Source organism: Salmo salar, chromosome 03 (assembly GCF_965601325.2).
Source record: "Salmo salar chromosome 03, fSalSal1, whole genome shotgun sequence".
Taxonomy (NCBI): domain Eukaryota; kingdom Metazoa; phylum Chordata; class Actinopteri; order Salmoniformes; family Salmonidae; genus Salmo; species Salmo salar.
The window spans coordinates 9,276,872-9,295,935 of record NC_138293.1 but is presented as its reverse complement, the minus strand read 5'-3'; the positions used below and the strand labels follow the sequence as shown (position 1 = coordinate 9,295,935).

General features: G+C 40.7%; 1 protein-coding gene across 1 annotated transcript in view; it reads right to left on the bottom strand.

Moving 5' to 3' along the window:
* tfr1a (transferrin receptor 1a) overlaps positions 1-12,893 on the bottom strand; it is a 31,928-nt gene extending 19,035 nt beyond the window's left edge. The window contains exons 1-7 of the mRNA XM_014188394.3: positions 12,656-12,893; positions 5,499-5,548; positions 3,096-3,330; positions 2,322-2,511; positions 1,314-1,539; positions 849-971; positions 484-576 (exon numbers count right to left, since the gene is read on the bottom strand). Coding sequence (XP_014043869.3) covers positions 484-576; positions 849-971; positions 1,314-1,539; positions 2,322-2,511; positions 3,096-3,330; positions 5,499-5,531 — 900 coding nt within the window. The 5' untranslated portion in view covers positions 5,532-5,548; positions 12,656-12,893. The remainder of the gene's footprint in view (positions 1-483; positions 577-848; positions 972-1,313; positions 1,540-2,321; positions 2,512-3,095; positions 3,331-5,498; positions 5,549-12,655) is intronic.
* Between the last annotated feature and the right edge of the window lie 6,171 nt (positions 12,894-19,064).

Genomic DNA, 19,064 nt, shown 5'->3' with positions numbered 1-19,064 from the left:
AGGTGGACTGCCTTGGGTAGAATATAGTGAGGGTGTCATCAGGGTACAAAGTGGAGCTGAATAAGATGAAGCAACGAGAGGTACACAATACACTACTGCATCTTTAAATGTAACCTTAAATGTAATTTTTGTTTTCATTTAACTAGGCAAGTCAGTTAAGAACAAATTCTTATTTACAATGACGGCCTACACTGGCCAAACCCGGACGACGCTGGGCCAATTGTGGGCCGCCCTATGGGACTCCCAATCACGGCCGGTTGCGATACAGCCTGTATTTGAACCAGGGTGTCTGTAGTGACGCCTCTAGCACTGAGATGCAGTGCTCCTTAGACCACTGCGCCACTCTGGAGCCCATAAGTAGTAGCTACTGCAGATATACCCAACAATATGTGTGTCCAGTTGACTTCAGTTATGGCTGGGAATGCAAATCATATAAGTCTGTCTACATGTACATTTCATAGAGAAAATGTCCGCCTCACTCACATGGCCAAAGAGCTGAGTGGACCCTCCGAGCCGTCTGTCGCCATCAGGGTAGATGAGAACAGCAGAGGCATTCAGCTTGGCTGCATTGGCCACCTATGCAATGAAGAAAGGAGGGAGCATGGCGGGGAAAAGCACGAGAACAGAACTCTTTTACGCTTAGCAATGACACGTCCCCTTGTGTTATTCAATCAAGTCCATATAGGCTCCAATAGATTTACCAATACAAACTAGACTCATCATACTGACACTAAACCTTCAAATGAAGAGATCAAAGACCTTATTAAAAATTCTGCAGTATGCTTATGAAATATCTCAAGGAAGTATGTTTTTTTTTGTTTTTGTTTCTTCTTGTGCAATTCCCTCACCTTCTCAGCAAAGCTTATTTTCCCAGATCTGACCAGAAGGACCCTCCCGTCCAAGGCAATGTTCTTATCCTGCAGTTTCCCCAGGTCGTCCATCTGGCCGTAGTTGCCGTGAAGTACTGCGCCCTGTGAAAAACAAAAATAGAAATTGAAACCGGTCTTGAGCTCAAATTACTCTGCAATAATTTATTCATAAATATGGAGGTCCTATTATGGAAGAATACTAGGGGTATGCAAAGTGTAGTTAGCAATTGTGCTAAGTGCTTGAAAATAAACTGAATGACTAATGTGATAATTGTCATGTAATATTTTATAGTATACATTGTTATGTCAATTATTTTATTACAGAGTATCAGCTCTATTGTCAAGCTTGAAATCAACTGAAATGCTCCAAATGTGTTCATTTCAATGTGTAAAAAAAAAAAATTACAAAATAAACAAAAACACTGGATTTTTTTCAATGATTACCTTTGCTGTTCCAGTTTTGCTGTAGGCCAGATAGCCCCTCAGTTCTCCAAGGTCAGACCCTTTGAAGGTCACCATGTTGGAGCCAGAGGCAGGGGGATCCACAAGCTTGACAAAGTGCCCGTCAGTCCACGTGTCCATGCCATACTCTTTGAACCTTCCCAGCACCTTGTTGGCCAGCGCCATGTCTCCAGCAGAGCCTGCCTGATGGCTTTTACTAGCAAACTCACTGAGAGAGTGACAGACAGAGAGGAAGAGAAATATAAATATACTTCCTTTATCCCAATGATGTGCCAAACATTATGCAGACAATTATTAAGACTTCAAATGTTATTGGTCACATGCTTTGTAAACAACAGATATAAACTAACAGTGAAATGCTTATTTACGGGCCCTTCCCAACAATGTAGAAAGAAAGAAAGAAAAATAATAACAAAGAATACACAATGAATAACGATAACTTGGCTATATACACAGGGTACCAGTACAGAGTGGATGTGCAGGGGTACTAGGTAATGAGGTAGATATGTACATATAGGAAGGGATAAAGTGACCAGGCAACAGGATAGATAAACAGTAATGGCAGCTTATATGAGGAGACAAAAGAGTTAGTGCAAAAAGGGTCAACGCAGATAGTTAACCAATGGCTATCCCGACTATTTAACAGCCTTATGGCTTGGGGGTAGAATCTGTTCAGGCTTCGTATGCGTCTGCCATACTGTCACAACATAATACAATTGGTAGTAGTATAACATTGTAGTGCCATTTCCAATATACAGTTGAAAAATGAGAGCAGACAAGCTTAAAAAGGGATACTTTGGGATTTTTGCAATGAATCGCTTTATCTACTTCCCCAGAGTCTGATGAGCTCATGAATAATAAAAATTTTTTTTTTTAAAGTGGTATCCACAAATTCATCTGACTCTGGGGAGGTAGATAAAGGCTTCATTGCCAAAATCCTGAAGTAACCCTTTAAAAATGTTGACCCCACTGGGCTACTAGTGCAGTCACCTGAAGGCACTCTCGATGCTAGAGGCAGTCATCTTCTGATCCAGCAGGCTCTTCACGTCCTTCCAGTCCATGAGAGGGTCCGCCTCCATCTTAACGGAATCCTCGGTAATGGATTCTTCAAAGGTGGACCTAGAGCAGCTGGGAGGAGCCAACTCTGTCTTCCGGTGGGACAGGTAGCCAATCAGATAGCCTGAGAGAGAGAGAGAAACAGCAAAAAGGGGAATTGAGTAAATGATAAAATAACCACTGAAACCACTGTCAGCAGCAGCTATCCAAAACCATCCGGGCAGATGTTTTTGTATAGCCGGTTTCCCCCCCCCCCAGACGGGCCGGTTTTCCCCCCCCAGACAAAAAATAAATAAAAACATTTAAATTAAAAGATCTTTCGATGGAGAATTATTATTTTTTGGTCCAAGACTAGGCTTAATCTTTGTCTTGAGAACCGGCCCTTAAACTGGTCATCAGTTTATCTAAACAGTGTTTCATCCATAAATCATGACAGTAGAAGTCGCCCCTATCACTTCCACTGAGTTTTAGCCATCTGTGGCTAAAGTTAGCAGAATTTCATAGTGGCTTTTAAAGAAACCCGAAACATGAATTACAGTTTCTCCTGGCCCACAGACTAGTTTCAGAGTGAAGAAACCAACCATCCTTCAACATATCCTTTAATACTGAGCGTGTGACTTTTACTGATACAGCATATGACCAATACGTCACTAATAGTGACTGAGGCGCCAGCATGCAATTGTCCATTTTTAAAATGTCTGTTCTTACTGATGATGAAGATGAGGAGTACGGTGGCCACCATGAAGCAGACGTTCTTGGGCGTGCGCCCGGCAGGCTTGTGTACCACATAGGGTTCCTTGGCATGGTTGAGGTCCTCCCCCACGCCATTGCCCCCCACCTCCTCGTCCATGTCGGACGACAGCTTCATCTCCACTTGGCTGTTCTCGCCCTCCATGTTCTGTGTCAGGTTGAAGCGTGTGTATGAGCGAGGCTCTCCATTGAACTGTGTGGAAGCAGAGATTGATGAAGGAAGGAGAGCTGTTAAAATCATCACATGCCATGTGATTTATTCTGCCAAAATGAGGACATTTTTAACATTGAAAACATTCTTATACAGAATACCTTGGCGTTTCACTCCCTACATGCCTATATACAGATATATTCTTTTAATGGAACAAATCTTTATTTGGCACCAAATTTGAGCAAATAAAAAGTGTGATTAAAATCGAGATTAACTACCGAATGTAATGCGATTGATTATTTTAATTGTTTGACAGCCCTAAAAAAAATATATATATTTTTTTAAATACAAAAATTAATCGGGATATTATTTGACTTCGTCATCTGTACCTGCAACAAAAACTCCAGTATTTTTCCTTCCCCATCTTCTTAAATAGTGAGCCAATTTGTTTTCAGCACTTTTATTTCCATGACTGATCAAAACAAAAACAAAAAATTCCATGTCCCTCTGCAGCGATATGGTGAGCAATATGTTTGGAAAAAATCGAATCGCAATAATATCACAGTATCGAATCGCAATACATATAGAATCGCAATGGATATTGAATCAGCACCTAAGTATCGTGATAATATCATATCGTCCAGTCCCTGGCAATTCCCAGCCCTAGTGTATAGTACTACTAGGCTGGCACTATGTGAAGTTATACTATAGTGCAGTAATATAGTACATATATGTCCATACAGCAACTTGTCAGGGGTTGTTGAAACTAATTTGCATAATGTGTGCCACTTAACACATTGGCTGTGTTTACCGTTTACTCAGGCAGCCTAATTCTGATATATATTTATCACCTTTATTTAACCAGGTAGGCTAGTTGAGAACAAGTTCTCATTTACAACTGTGACCTGGCCAAGATAAAGGAAAGCAGTTCGACACAAACAGGAGTTACACATGGGATAAACAAACGTACTGTCAATAACACAATAGAAAAATCTGTATACAGTGTGTGCAAATGAAGTAAGGAGGTAAGGCAATAAATAGGCCAATAGTGGCGAAGTAATTACAATTTACAAGAGTGATATATGTACAGATGAGGATGTGCAATTAGAAATACTGGTGTGCAAAAGAGAAGAAAAACAAAAACATATGGGGATGAGGTAGGTATATTGGATGGGCTATTTACAGATGGGCTGTGTACAGCTGCAGCGATTGGTAAGCTGCTCTGACAACTGACGCTTAAAGTTAGTGAGGGAGATATAAGTCTCCAACTTCAGTGATTTTTGCAATTCATTCCCGTCATTGGCAGCAGAGAACTGGAAGGAAAGGCAGCCAAAGGAAGTATTGGCTTTGGGGATGACCAGTGAAATATACCTGCTGGAGCGCGTGCTACGGGTGGATGTTGCTATAGAGACCAGTGAGCTGAGATAAGGCGGGGCTTTACCTAGCAAAGACTTATAGATAACCAGTGGGTTTGGCAACAAATATGAAGCAACAAACGAGAGCATACAGGTCGCAGTGGTGGGTAGTATATGGGACTTTGGTAACAAAACAGATGGCACTGTGATATACTACATCCAGTGAGTTACACATGGGATAAACTAAAGTACAGTCAATACAGTGTGTGCAAATTAAAAATCAGGCAAAAGATCTGAATTGGGCTGCCTGTGTAAACAGTAGCTATTGAGTTTCAATTTTACTGGAGTCAAATCAGTATAAAACATAACGTACTACTTCCTCTAGACCAGCTTACTGAAACGGATGGCATAATGACTGAAGAAAAACGTTTGTTTCATTGCCTTAATAAAACCAACGTTTTTTTGGCTTGTAGCCTTCATCAGGGTATAATGTCAATTGACCTCCAATAGATTGTGAAGTTAGCACCATTCTTCACATTTCCAATTGGCTCCTTTATTCATGCACCTTGGTTGGAATGCGAGGTAGCAGCACTATACCTTTGCTTCGGGAATCACTGAATCACTTTAGAGTCAAGAGACCAATTTGCAGAGTCGAGAGACATGTGCCCATTTCACTAACATGAGGAAATTGTGGTGCAGGTATCAGTCAACTGAAACTAAAAGCAACCGTTTAAAAAAAAAAATGCATTCAAAAGAGGAATGCTTTTGATTTGCAACCATTTTTAGACAGGATAATGAGACAATCATTTAATAAATGCTAGGGTAATTTCTTTAAAGAGTAGGCCTAGTACTTACAATTTTGGATATTGTCGACCTTGCGTGGTCCATGGTAGCTTCTCAGAAGTCTAGAGGGAACAAAAAAAAACATTTGAGTGTGGAACAGGATCCATGCTAGAATAGAAATACAGGGTTTTGGGGAAAGAAAATACTACACGTCCCAAAGCCCCAGGTTCTCACTTCTTATTTGTGTATTCATGAACAGTTTCTTTCTGGCTAGTGGGGAGAAACCAAAGAAAAAAGTCCCACATCTTCTCTAAACATCCACCAGGCTTCCTACGGTGTTGCCCTGAAGGATTGCTCTGTTCCCAGGCACAAAAGAGCACTGTTGAGGGCGTGAACTGGCCACATAATCACACTGGCTCCACGTGAAGTCGAGGGGGGAAGAAAATAACATGATTACAAAAACAAACTTCCCACGTGGCTTGATTTTATGGATGCGCCAAAGAAAGCATTGTCTCTGAATGTAGTCCTGAGACCAGAAACACGAGACCACCATACCATTTCCTGGCTGTCAAGTAGCACCCATGATGAACAATTGTTCTGAATAAGGAATAGGCCATGTTAAACATTTTCAATAATGTGCTGTTATTAAGTCATTATTGCAGACCCCATTGCTTATTTGCCTGTACAGGCTATAAGTGATCTTGTACTGTACACTACTGGTAACGTTAATTTTATGCTGGCCTAATTGTAAATTGTTGTAATTTGAGTAAATTAATTGATAAAATAATCCATTATTTTGTCCAATTGAAGTTACCATGTAGTATTCAGTTTAGAGCAGTAGGTGGCGACAAAGTCCCACAAGATTTGCTTTGCTTAGGGTGATATACAACTCGGCCTAATGGCTCAAATTAATATAGCAACTGAATCCAAATTAAATAAATTCATTGTAAAAACAAATTGTCATTGAAAATAATGGGCAAAGAAATCGAAAGCGCTTCTAATCATTGCCACAGCTGTGATGGCCTACATCACTGAGAGGTTATCAACTTGAGGCCACTAGATAGGACATTCATTATTCAGTTAAAAATGATATATCACGATCACCATCTCATTTATTTATTTTTTAACCTATGAATACAACCACCTCATCTATATTTGACAATAGGGCAGCCTGACTAAGTTAGTGCTCTGAATAAAGAACAAAGTGCATAGATAACATGTCAAAACCCAACTGAAATGGACGGTTAAATAAGTAAACCACTTCACGGTATTCGGGAAAGGAAACAGAGCATCCAGCCAACATGCTATGTCAAGTTTATTGAACCCTCCTAAGAGCTGTTTCGACCAGAGTTACCACAATCATGATAGCAATTCCTCATAATACTTCTCCTTTACTGAGAAAGACAAGTAATTCACAACCCATGTTTCCCTTATTCAAAACAATGCATCTCTGACAAGGGAGGACCTAGGCCTAGATACTAAAACAAAAAGGTGTTCTTACCTTTCAAACCATCCACATGTCTACGGTCTTACCAAATGCCTAGCTAACTGTATTCCCAATCAGCATGAACCTACCTAATGAACCTCATTCACCTCTTTTCCCATCACACCAAGCATCAATATTATCTCAATGCTCCTGAACCAATCACAAAAAAACTGAGGAGAGTGAGCTGAGCCCTCATTTACATTTAACTCATTTAGTAGATGCTCTTATCCACAGCAACTTACAGTTAGTGAATGCATACATTTACATCCCTTTTCACACTGTTGCCCAATGGGAATGGAACCCACACACCTGGTGTGGCAATCACCATGTTCTACCAACTGAGCCACGCGGGACACGGCTACTCTAAATAACTGCTCGTCAACCGTTCCTCCCAGTCCTGATGTATTTCAACCACCTAAACAGCTCTCTTAAAAAGACTAATCAATTCTAGGATTGTGTTAGGGCCTGAATGAATCAGCAACAGACAGTCCTTGTTTTTGTAAAGTCACCTCAGTAGAGAGTTGCCACAGTGATTACTGTAGTAAGGCTAACCGGGCAGAACAGTGGCGGCTGTCCGGACAATGAGCCCTGAATGACCTCTTGCGACATGTTCAGCCCCAATGGGGTGGGATTCCAGAGAGGACATGGCGTGACAGCAGAACCGTGGGCAAATGCCAGGAGACAGGCCTGCCCTACTTAGCAACCTCCAAGCCTAGCCTAACTAAACATAGGCCTATGATCTTAACACTACATTAGGTTAGCAGATATAGGCTAATTTCAGTTAGGCTAAGTTGGTCTGGCATGGCCTAGCCGTGTCTTCCTCAGCATATTTTGGCTACGGCTAGTAAAGGCTGACTTAGCAAGACTACAGTAAAGGTCACAGAAACAGAGGAGATACTGTAGCACTATTCCTTGTAGTGTCAGCTGTGTACTTCATGTCAGTTGCCCTGTCTAGCTGTGTCCTTTTTCTACATCTCGTTTTTATTTATTATTATGACCGGTCCTTTTGTAAACTAGCAAACTTCATAACCACATATCAAAATGTAGGCTGTAATTTCAACCTCTGCTTGCAGTGGCATATGTTGAGAAAAGACTGTTGGTTAAGTGGTCCTCTCATTAAAATCACACCGTCTGAAAGGTTAGCCATCTCAAAGCTTTTAGCCTACATGCCAAACATACCCAGCCTTGGTAGGGCTAAAAACTTAACCAGTTCTGCAAGACCTACAGATAAGAGATGATGTGTGACTACAAACAGTCACATACACCAACCAGGTTTCCATCCAACCTTTTTATGCCAGTAAAGTACATGTTGGATGAATAAAAAAAAGGTCACAACAGGCCTGATGGAAACAAATTTGCCGGTAAACTTTCCAAATGTCGACATAAAATAAATAAATACGCTAGCCAAGGTGGGATATTTGTGTGTCAGTCAAACTAATAATGCGAGAAATGGCGGTGGAAACCCCTTTACGCACAAATATTGATATAATAACCATTATATCGATGTAAACCTGGAGTCACGTGATTATGTTGTGTGGTCCTCCCAACTACAACTCAGGAAAGCATGCAGTTTATTAGGCTACAGATTAAATAAATAATGAAGAACTTCACAGGGTGGTGAAAGTACACGATGATGAGCTTGATGCTCCTTTCCAATAAATATCAAGGGTCTTATTCTGGTGACATGATGATCGATGCTTGGCTGCTGTTTGACTAATAATTCCTAAGGATCACATCACGTAGGTAGCCTTAACCACACAGCATCTGCCAGCTGTTGACCACTGCCTGAACACTGACTCCAATAATCAACTAACCGTGATCTTGAGTTTAGAATGCACATTATATTTATTCAACTAGGCAAGTTAGTTAAATAACATATTCTTATTTACAGTGACGGCCTATACCGGCCAAACACAGATGACGCTGGGACAATTATGACTCCCAAATCACCTGCCCGGTTGTGATACAGCCTGGATTCGAACCAGGGTGTCTGTAGTGACGCCTCAAGCACTGAGACGCAGTGCCTTAGACCACTGCGCAGCTCTGGAGCGATTAGTTTAAAATCAGCTGTGTTTGCTAGGGATGAGGAGAGAGTGCGAAACCTCTCGAGCCCCTGAGGACTGGAGTCCCCCCCCCCCCCATCTCTGTTCTAGAGTGTAGGCCTCTACCTGCAAAGCCTTCAAAGTGTGTCAGACAGATAAAGCATGTGCTATCACCATGGGAACCGTGAATTCACCCTTGGTTCCCAGACGTACCGCTACACTGGGCCCGGGGGGACCGTGGTTACATCAATTCAAGGCTAAAGCAATAAGCCTTGCGTATCACGTTCTTCCTTGAGAAACAGACACATCTTCACCCACTTTTTCTAACAGCCTAATAGCTCTTCTCTTTTCCATTGTCATGCAGACACTCTCGGTAGTGCTTTCCAACACCTCTCCCAGAAGAACCCGGGTAACCTTAAGTTCATAAATAGCCCAGGAGTAAAATGTGGGGCCATATCTAACGTTACGACACCACCGCTGCCGTGAATTTAAGACGGGGGGGGAATGAGTGACTTCAAACGCAGCCATTTATCCCAGCTTTACGAGTGTGACTGAGTTAAGGCCTTCTACTGTAGCTAGCCCACGGGTTGACCACAATGCATTTCTATGGAACAGCATTTATCCATAAAGCTGACGATACAGTGTGGTAAACATGCTATAACTTATGTCATAACCATTCATTTCTTCAATAATATCATGACAAATGCAGATATAGGGGACTGACTCCGTAGGCTGCGAGTTGACTGCAAACAGCCATGGGAAGTTATTTTAGTCTCAAGAACTAGCAACATGTTGTGAATGAACACAACAGGATTAGAATGGTTGAATATGTAACTTAACCAAAGTAACAGATCCTAGCCTATATCATTGCCCTTGGCTAAAGCTATTCGACCACTCACATAGGCAGACCTATAACAAAAGGTTATTCGACTCATCACAATGGTTATATAGGAACCCTTTAGTCAGAATGGACAGCACGTGTTGAAGTGAAGAGGAGCAAGAAAAGATTCCTGAAACTATTTCAGTTCTGAAAAGGAATCTAAATTTAAAAAAAAGAAAAATCAGGTTCTGAATGTAAAAGGTGTGACAACTGCAAACTTTGGTAGATTCAGGGAAATTAAAATATTTTTCACTCTGATGACAGATGTCATTCATTCAACCAGTTCCTACCAAGTATAGACTAGTGCTTTTAACTCCATCTTTTGCCCAAGAAACAGACCTGCTATGAACACAAAAAGAGCAAGCTTGGAGCGCCAGAGGCCAGAATTCTAGCCCAAACCCACACAACAATTACATAAAAGCTTCATTCATCAAACCGAACATGGCCAATCCTGGTTCTATAAGCTGCTGACATCTGGATTGTTGCCCACTAATCCTTGTTATAGGGAGTGAGAAGGGAGGTGGGGTGTGGGGTCATATCTTCTGCTTCATTGTGCAGTAGCCGATCATGTGAGAGTCACATTGGGGAAAAGTTCCCAGTTGTTAATGAGAACGAGCCAGGAGAACAGGCTACAGAGCCATACAGAGGTATCTCCAAAATGGCTGGGTCTGACTGAGTCATACACATTACATATTCAGTCTGAGATTACTGTGTAGAATATGAAAAAGGCTAACCAATACTGTCAACACGACACATTTACGTCATTTTGCAGATGTTCTTATCCAGAGCAACTTACAGGAGCAATAAGGGTTAAGCACCTTGCTCAAGGACACAGCAACATATTTTTTCACCTAGGGATTTGAAACATGAAACCAATCTGTTACTGGTCCAACGTCCTTAACCACTAAGCTACCTGCCACCCATTCAACCACAGCCGTGAGGTGAACATCAGACACACTGGGGGTCTGTTGTCAATTAGAATATTGTGGGGATTTTCTACATGGAGATCAAGAAACGACCTGGATGAATAAGGATATTACTTACAAAGTAGAGACTTCTAGAATATAACTGGACTGACACACACAGCATAGTTAGGTTGCAAAGCCATGTGTGTGAAAGGTTATGAATAACAATACCATTGTTTGGACATTGGAGAAATCAGCAAGGCCATTACAGGATAGGGACGCCCGGGGGCGACGGAGACTTGTCAAGGTCAGGCATGCGCTGTAGGCTACTGGAGCTTGTCAAGTTCCCCTGATACAGTTTCAGCTTCAATGTAGCCTACCTTATGGCTTCAAATTGAAATGAGGTCAAATGTTCTGCACACAATGGCCTTGTGTAGTCATTTGCAAACCGGAGGTTAGTTCATTCATAGCCTATTTCAATGCAAAAGAATTGCTCGACATGTTTTGCGTTGAGATCATTAAGAATTTTGTTGGACTTTACACGCACACAAGCGTTGAAAAGCTCGATTTGTTTAGATAGCCAGGTAACTTACAGTAGACTATAGCTTAACAGGGCCTTTTAGCTTCTATGACCAGGAATAAATCGATTATATAACACAATGTCTGTTTCACACGATCTTGCTGATAGAGAATAGGATATTAGACTGTGGGGCGCGAAGGTTTACCCATGCAGATGAAATATCATTACGAGATATATTTTTTTTTTTTTTTAAATGCTAACGTTACTAACTTCAATACCATTTAAGAAGCCTACTCGAGGTTAACTTTACTACGATATATCTAGGTAGCTATGAGTCCAGGTTAACAGAGTGTGTGTATAGCTCATGAAGAGGCTACTTACCATGTGCTGAGAGTAGCCTGGGCTACAGAGCACTCTACTCAACATGACCAACCGAACCATACAGAAAACCAACATGTACTCTTATCGAGCCTACGATTACTCCTTATAGTCCAACGACCTTATGTTATTTTCCATGAGGTAGACTTGCTCTGGCAGCCAAAACAACCAAATACTCCGTCTAAAAACGTGATGCTATACGGATATAGAAACAAAGCCCTTTACTTTAATATCACGTTAACATCATTTCACACATGCAAAAAATATACACTTACTGTACACGTTTTAAGACGGGCGTATCACAGTTGCAGCAGATAGTATTTTTGAGAAACAACACGTTTCTGGCGGCCTTCTGTTTCACGCAGGTGTTGAAAACACGTTAGATCATTAACACAGGTGGTCACCGTCCCGTAAATACACGCTTTGTGCTGGAAATGTGAAAGATACCGGAAGATGTGGGAACACCAACCCTATAAAAAGGTGTATGTCAATTTAACCTTTTGCTTTTTGAAAATTATTTCTAGGTAATATGAAGGATAAGGTGCGTGTGTTTCCAAACCCATACTGCAAGCGATGCTTAATATTCAGACCGAGCATTCTTAACAAAACTCCCCCGTACAGAAGACGCCTTCATCTAATGATTTAACGATGTGTGAAATGTGAAATGTAAAGGAATTAACTGATGAGAGTCATTGTAGCCTAGATTTCAATAACACACAGAGCTACAATCATGATCCAATCAACCATTGACAACTGCCTACATAAAGCGATAGGTAAATAAATAAAAAAAGAAGTCATTATAACATGCTAGCAATATTGACAGTAAAACATATTTGGTTACATATAGTGTAATATATCCATATGATCTCTAAAATGAAGGACGCCAATAATATGACGCTTTACGTTAACATTACTGTCACCATGGCCATTCATGTTAGTCAACCCATTGTATTGTTAGACTATTTCTGCTTTTAAAAGCTACATTTGTATTATGATAAGAATATAATCACACCCTTACCGCTCTTCGATTGTGCCAATCGTCTGGTATTGTATGCTCCCTCGACACGAGGTTTCTCTGAACGTTCACTATATCTTTTTTTTTCCTTCCACTGGTGCAAGCAACCTTGAGCATGCTCTTTATGGATGGGGGAAAAACTCGAGTTGTACTAGAGGAAACGTCACTTCCTGCCGCACGTCTCCTCTCAGCCGAGGTGCGCTGGCCTTGCCATGTGTTCCAGTCTACAACTTCTACAAGGTGTGCGCTCGACAGAAAGCAACGTCGGCAGTGGTTTCTGGGTTTATGTGTTTTTGACCGTTTAATTTGACACATTCACATGACCTAGGGTGTTTGCACAACATTAGTGAGGATTATATATATTGACATGTACACAGAAATGTAGAATCGTGGTCGCGTTGAGCGCAGTTGATTTTGCTCACCCAGCGCTCTCGGTGGACTTCACTTCGCATTAGTGGATGGTTTCAAACGGGAAAACTGCCTGTTTAGCGTACTAAATCAAGTGTATCTTCGCTTTTCAGAGTGTGACGACTTTCACGCTTTGCGCAGGAGTTTGCCAATGAATGACTGGCTGGCGGCATCATAGTCTAGGCTTAACACCATGAACAACAAACAATTCATTGCAACGTTTTCATATTCTATTCGGTTAATAAACAGGTAATCTCTCTGAACATATAGGACTAAATATGAATTGGTTTGAATGCGGTGTGACTATATATGCAGGTTGCTCAAAATAAAAATGAAGGGTGTTCTTGTAACGATGTTTGTCGAAATATAATTTGGATAACTCAATTTGCGCAGATGTGAGATGACATCAATGCAATTCGGCTTTAGGCTATTTCAGTGATATTATAGTAGGGGCGATGCGCCTATAGCCTATGCAATAGCCACATCAACGTTTGTAGGTAGGGTAGATTTCTTGTGTCTCAGACCATTATTGTAAAATATATATATACATATTCAAAAAACTATTTTACACAGCAAACATGATTTTACTCACTATACATGTCTGATGAAACCATAGCTGTGACACATTTTGTAGGGTGTCCAATAAAAAAAAAAGTAGTTTGTTTCATCCGACTGGTCAGGTATAAGGACCTCTCTGTATTCAAAATGGTTTATTAAACAGTCATTAGCCAAGCAGTTTGACGGACCGGAATTCTGCGCGAGATTATGCCAAAACTACCAAACCAGTCGGACGCAGGCCTACAGTTACACATGAATAGGAAAATCAGACTTCATGGGAACAAAATTCAGTTTTCTTTGCAACACTCCTTTTTCTGCTACAGCTGTGGAAATATTATCTGCTATACAGGGTCTTGTTGTAATTCTAGGCCAGGAGACAGAACGGCGTGATTTAGCCTAATCTTAGAAATGCTGAGTCTGCAGACCCATGACTAGACATTTTATACATTAAAATATGATAAAATTACAGAATTTTGAAATGAGAAAGAATGCAAGGTTCCGTTGTTATTTAAAAGCTAGTAGCTAAAGATGTGTAAAGAATTGTTTTGGGCCACTGGAAATAGTTTTTTTGATAAGCTTCTATATCCTGAGTGAAAAGGTTATTAAATGTAATTCTAAACTGTCAGTAGGTTAATCTATCACCTCCATAAGTATAAAGAGGGGGTAAATCAGGATTTTGTGGTTGTTCTTTTGTTTGTGTATGTAATATCAGAGCTCAACTTTTCAATTAAACAACCCTCATTGGGTGGTCTCATCAGGTAAACTATTTGCTGCCTTTCTCATCGACATTGTAAAAATAGTTTCTGCACCAATCCTGCCCACTACAAGTATTGTGAGTCACACATTCATTTTGCACACTGTGGACAGTGATTAAAAGGGGGAGGATGTCAGCCTTGGTGTCTCAAAGTATCACACGCACAGGGATTCAGGTGAAATGCAAAAGGGCCCTGCCACCACTTCTTGACAATAAGCCTGGCCTGCTTATTTTTTTATAAAGAAATGTACAAATTATACATTTGAGACATCAATATTTAAAAATGGTTTAAAATAATAATTCAATTCATTATTAATATGAGATGTGTATGTAAAACATTTACATTTGACATTTTAGTCATTTAGCAGATGCACTTATCCAGAGACGCACAGTTAGTGCATTTAAGATAGCTAGGTGAGACAACCACATATCACAGTCAAATATGCAGCAGACAAACATTCCATTCCAGCTAAACAATGGATATATAGCGTTTTGCAAAAAAACTAACATTTTCATGCACATCTAAAATTAATAATAATAATAAAAACAGTCATATTTTACACATACATGAAGGTACCCATAAGCAATCATTTCTGATGAAAAAACAGAAATGTGAAACATTTGTGGATATAGCGTTTTGGAATCAACTCTTTAAATTTAGGCCTAGTATACCTGCTGTTGAGGCCTACAATGTGAATATTTGTTGTTGGGGTATTTGGTATTTTATTAGGGTCCCCATTAGCTGTTGCGAAAGCAGCAGCTACTCTTCCTGGGGTCCACACAAAACATGACAAAATACAGAACATTACAAGAACAGCTCAATGACAGAACTACATTTTTTTTTAAATGTAAAGGCACATATAGCCTACATATCAATACATACACACAAACTATCTAGGTATAATAGGGGAGAGATGTTGTGCCTTGAGGTGTTGCTTTATCTGTTTTTTGAAACCAGGTTTGCTGTTCATTTGAGAAATATGAGATGGAAGGAAGTTCCATGCAATAATAGCTCTATATAATACTGTACACTTTCTTGAATTTGTTCTGGATTTGGGGACTGTGAAAAGACCCCTGGTGGCATTTCTGGTGGGGTAAGTGTGTGAGTCAGAGCTGTGTGTAAGTTGACTTGGCAAACATTTTGGAATTTTCAACACATTGTTTCTTGTAAAAAGAAGAAGTGATGCACTCAGTCTCTCCTCAACTCTTAGCCAAGAGAGACTGGCATGCATGGTATTTCTATTAGCCCTCTGATTACAATGAAGAGCAAGACATGCTGCTCTGTTCTGGGCCAGCTGAAGCTTAACTAGGTATTTCCTTGCAGCACTCAACCACACGACTGGACAATAATCAAGATAAGACAAAACTAGAGCTTGCAGGACTTGCTCTTTGGAGTGTTGTGTCAAAAAAGTAGAGCGCCTCTTTATTACGAACAGATCTCTCCCCATCTTTACAACGATTTAATCTATATGTTTTGACCATAACAGTTTACAATCTAAGGTAACACCAAGTAATTTAGTCTCCTCAAATTGTTCAACAGCCACATCATTCATTGCCAGATTCAGCGGAGGTCTAGAACTTTGGGAATGATTTGTACCAAATAAAATGCTCTTAGTTTTAGAGATGTTCAGGGCCAGTTTATAACTGGCCACCCATTCCAAAACAGACTGCAACACTTTGTTAAGGGTTTCAGTGACTTCATTAGCTGTGGTTAATGATGCGTATTTGGTTGAATCATCTGCACACATGGACACACATGCTTTGTTTAATGCCAGTGGCAGGTCATTGGTAAAAATAGAAAAGAGTAGAGGGCCTAGAGAGCTGCTCTGCAGTACACCACACTTTACATGTTTAACATTAGAGAAGTTTCCATTAAAGAAAACACTCTGAGTTCTATTAGATAGATGGCTCTGAATCCACGATATGGCAAAGGTTGAAAAGCCATAACACAAGTTTTTTCAACAACAGGTTATGGTCAATAATATCAAAGGCTGCACTCATCTAACAGTACACTATCTTCTTACTATAATGTCTTTCAACCAATCATCAGTAATTTGTATCAGTGTTGAGTGCCCTTCTCAATAAACATGCTGAAAGTCTGTTGTTCATTTGTTTACAGAGAAGTAGCATTGTATTTGGTCAAACACAATTTTTTCCAACAGTTTGCTAAGATCGGGCAGCAAGCTGATAGGTCTGCTATTAGAACCAGTAAAGGCCGCTTTACCACTCTTGGGTAGCAGAATTACTTTGGCCAAAGAAAAGTCTTTAGATGTGCCAGGTGAACCTGCAACCACAACACTTCAATAACACTTGATAGAAGATCTTCTCTAAGCATTACACATATGGCTCTGAATATATACAGCAACACCTCCCCCATAAGCATTCCTTCCAGGTGGAACCAAAAAGAGTGTAGGTGCATGTCATGTCCTCTATTATGGAAGCTAAGAGGAAGTTACAGTGTATCTTGCTGTAACAAACCAGTTCACATAATGGGACTGTTATTTACATTCCTCCTCTACAGGGCCTCATAAACATGGATTTAGAGTTTTGAAAGTGTGATGGAATTAGTTCTGGGTAAATCACTGTTGTAGTTGCTGGGTATCTCAGGCCAAGAATGCAAAGCTCCCACAACAACTGTTAGCAAGCCAAGCTTCATTGTTTCTTTCTTTTTATATGTGTAATCATTAGTTGTTGTGTCACCGGATAATGTCAAACCTGTCGAGCAATATGTAATGCCCTTGTTGAATTGTTAACTCAGGGGCAAAGGTGTTAAAAGAGAACAATTCACCAAACACCTACTCACATTGTGGGATGGTTGCCTTGGTTAAAGAGAATATTCCAAAATAAATATATTTTCCTAAGAAATTGACTTGTGGAAGCTAACCAATTTGGTATTTATCTGGGTACAAACACAAACACACACACACACACACACACACACACACACACACACACACACACACACACACACAGGGTCAGTCTAGCAGACTGGAAGACGTTCAGTGAAATGTAGCATAAGCCCACTCTACGGAATACATATTAGGAACTTCGTTCCTCCTCAGGCCTAACCCCTCTGCTAGTCAAGTCTCAACCCTGCACTAGTGAAGCGCCACCCTTCCTTCTAAACCTTTCCTAGGAACTTCACCTTAATAGGTGAAGTTCCTAGGAAAGGTTGGGGAGGAATGATGGTCCTTGACCAATATGTAGTCCGTACACACCACCTGGGTCCCACCTGCAAAGACACCACCCACAGTTCCAGATCCCATAAACACATCCGTTAATGCCAGGCTGGGAACTGCTGTGTGTGTGTGTGTGTGTGTGGAGAGAGAGAGAGAGAGAGAGAGAGAGAGAGAGAGAGAGAGAGAGAGAGAGAGAGAGAGAGAGAGATTGAATGTTTCTCACCAGATGGGCACAGAGTATTCTCATGACTCCATACCTGACTACCGGTAATCACAGAGCAAATATAGTTTCTTGACTCCCCATTACATGAACGTAAACATCAATTCCCTTTGTTTCTGAGGGAGACCCCACTAATCTTTAATTGGCAACGACTCTCTGCTCAAATGATGTCTCAGAAGTCCTGATCTTCTCCATGGGAAAACCAATACTATCTGTGTCTGTTTTTGTGTGAGTGTAAATTCATCATGTCCAGACTAGTGATGAAATGTGGTTAACAATTTAGTAAAATTGTCATTCAAGTCCAGGCTCTAATCCAGGAACTACAGAGATTTTGTTCTTCCCGTTTGATAGTACATTCTTTTGCAAATTAAATGGAATTGCCAGAGCTTCCAACAGTCAGATTTATGCGTAGGGTTAGTTTTTAGGCTGGGCCTTTGTTAAATCTTCTCTAAGCAAAACAGTAAATTCTTAATTTGCCTTTGAGGAATTGAAACGAGTACAGCAACAAACAGCTGCACCTTAATGACATACACAACACATTTTCCATGCACTGTAACCAATGATTACACTAATAGTCATTGGTGGTACATTTTACTCATTTTGAAACCTGAAAACATCAGGTTGGGCTCCCGAGTGGCGCAGCAGTCTAAAGCACTTTGTATCAGTGCTAGAGGCGTCACTACATACACCCTGGTTCAAATCCAGGCTGTATCACAACCGGCTGTAATTGGGAGTCCCATAGGGTGGTGCACAATTGGTCCGGGTTTGGTCGGTGTAGGCCGTCATTGTAAATAACAATTTGTTCTTAACTGACATGCCTGGTTAAATAAAATAAAAAAACTCTTCTTTGTTTTACACGGTAAAGAAGCAGTTGTTCAAAGCTCTTTGCCCTCTTCATCTGAAAATGACTCCACCAATGTCCCCCACCAACAACAAAAAAAGCAAGACATGTAACTACATCTATATATTGCAACTAGAGCTGCGAAACACCTGAAATCTCCAACACAGTTTACCAGCTCCACATTTGGCTTAATGGAACACCTCAATCTTCCTGGAGTGAGTTTCCCCCAAAAACACCAAGATCCTCTTCAGCATTAAGATCAATGGACTTAAAATGATCTTCGAGCTAAAGACGATGTTTGTATTTGGGAAAATCAGCCCAGGTGTTCCCAGTATGATTCATAATGGCTGCTGATGTTCTCTCCACTTGGTTAACCTTGGTTAAGTCTGCCATAGGCCTCTCCTGCTGCTCTGGATGTGGTCTTTGGCTCAGGTTTCTCCCGGGCAGGAAGC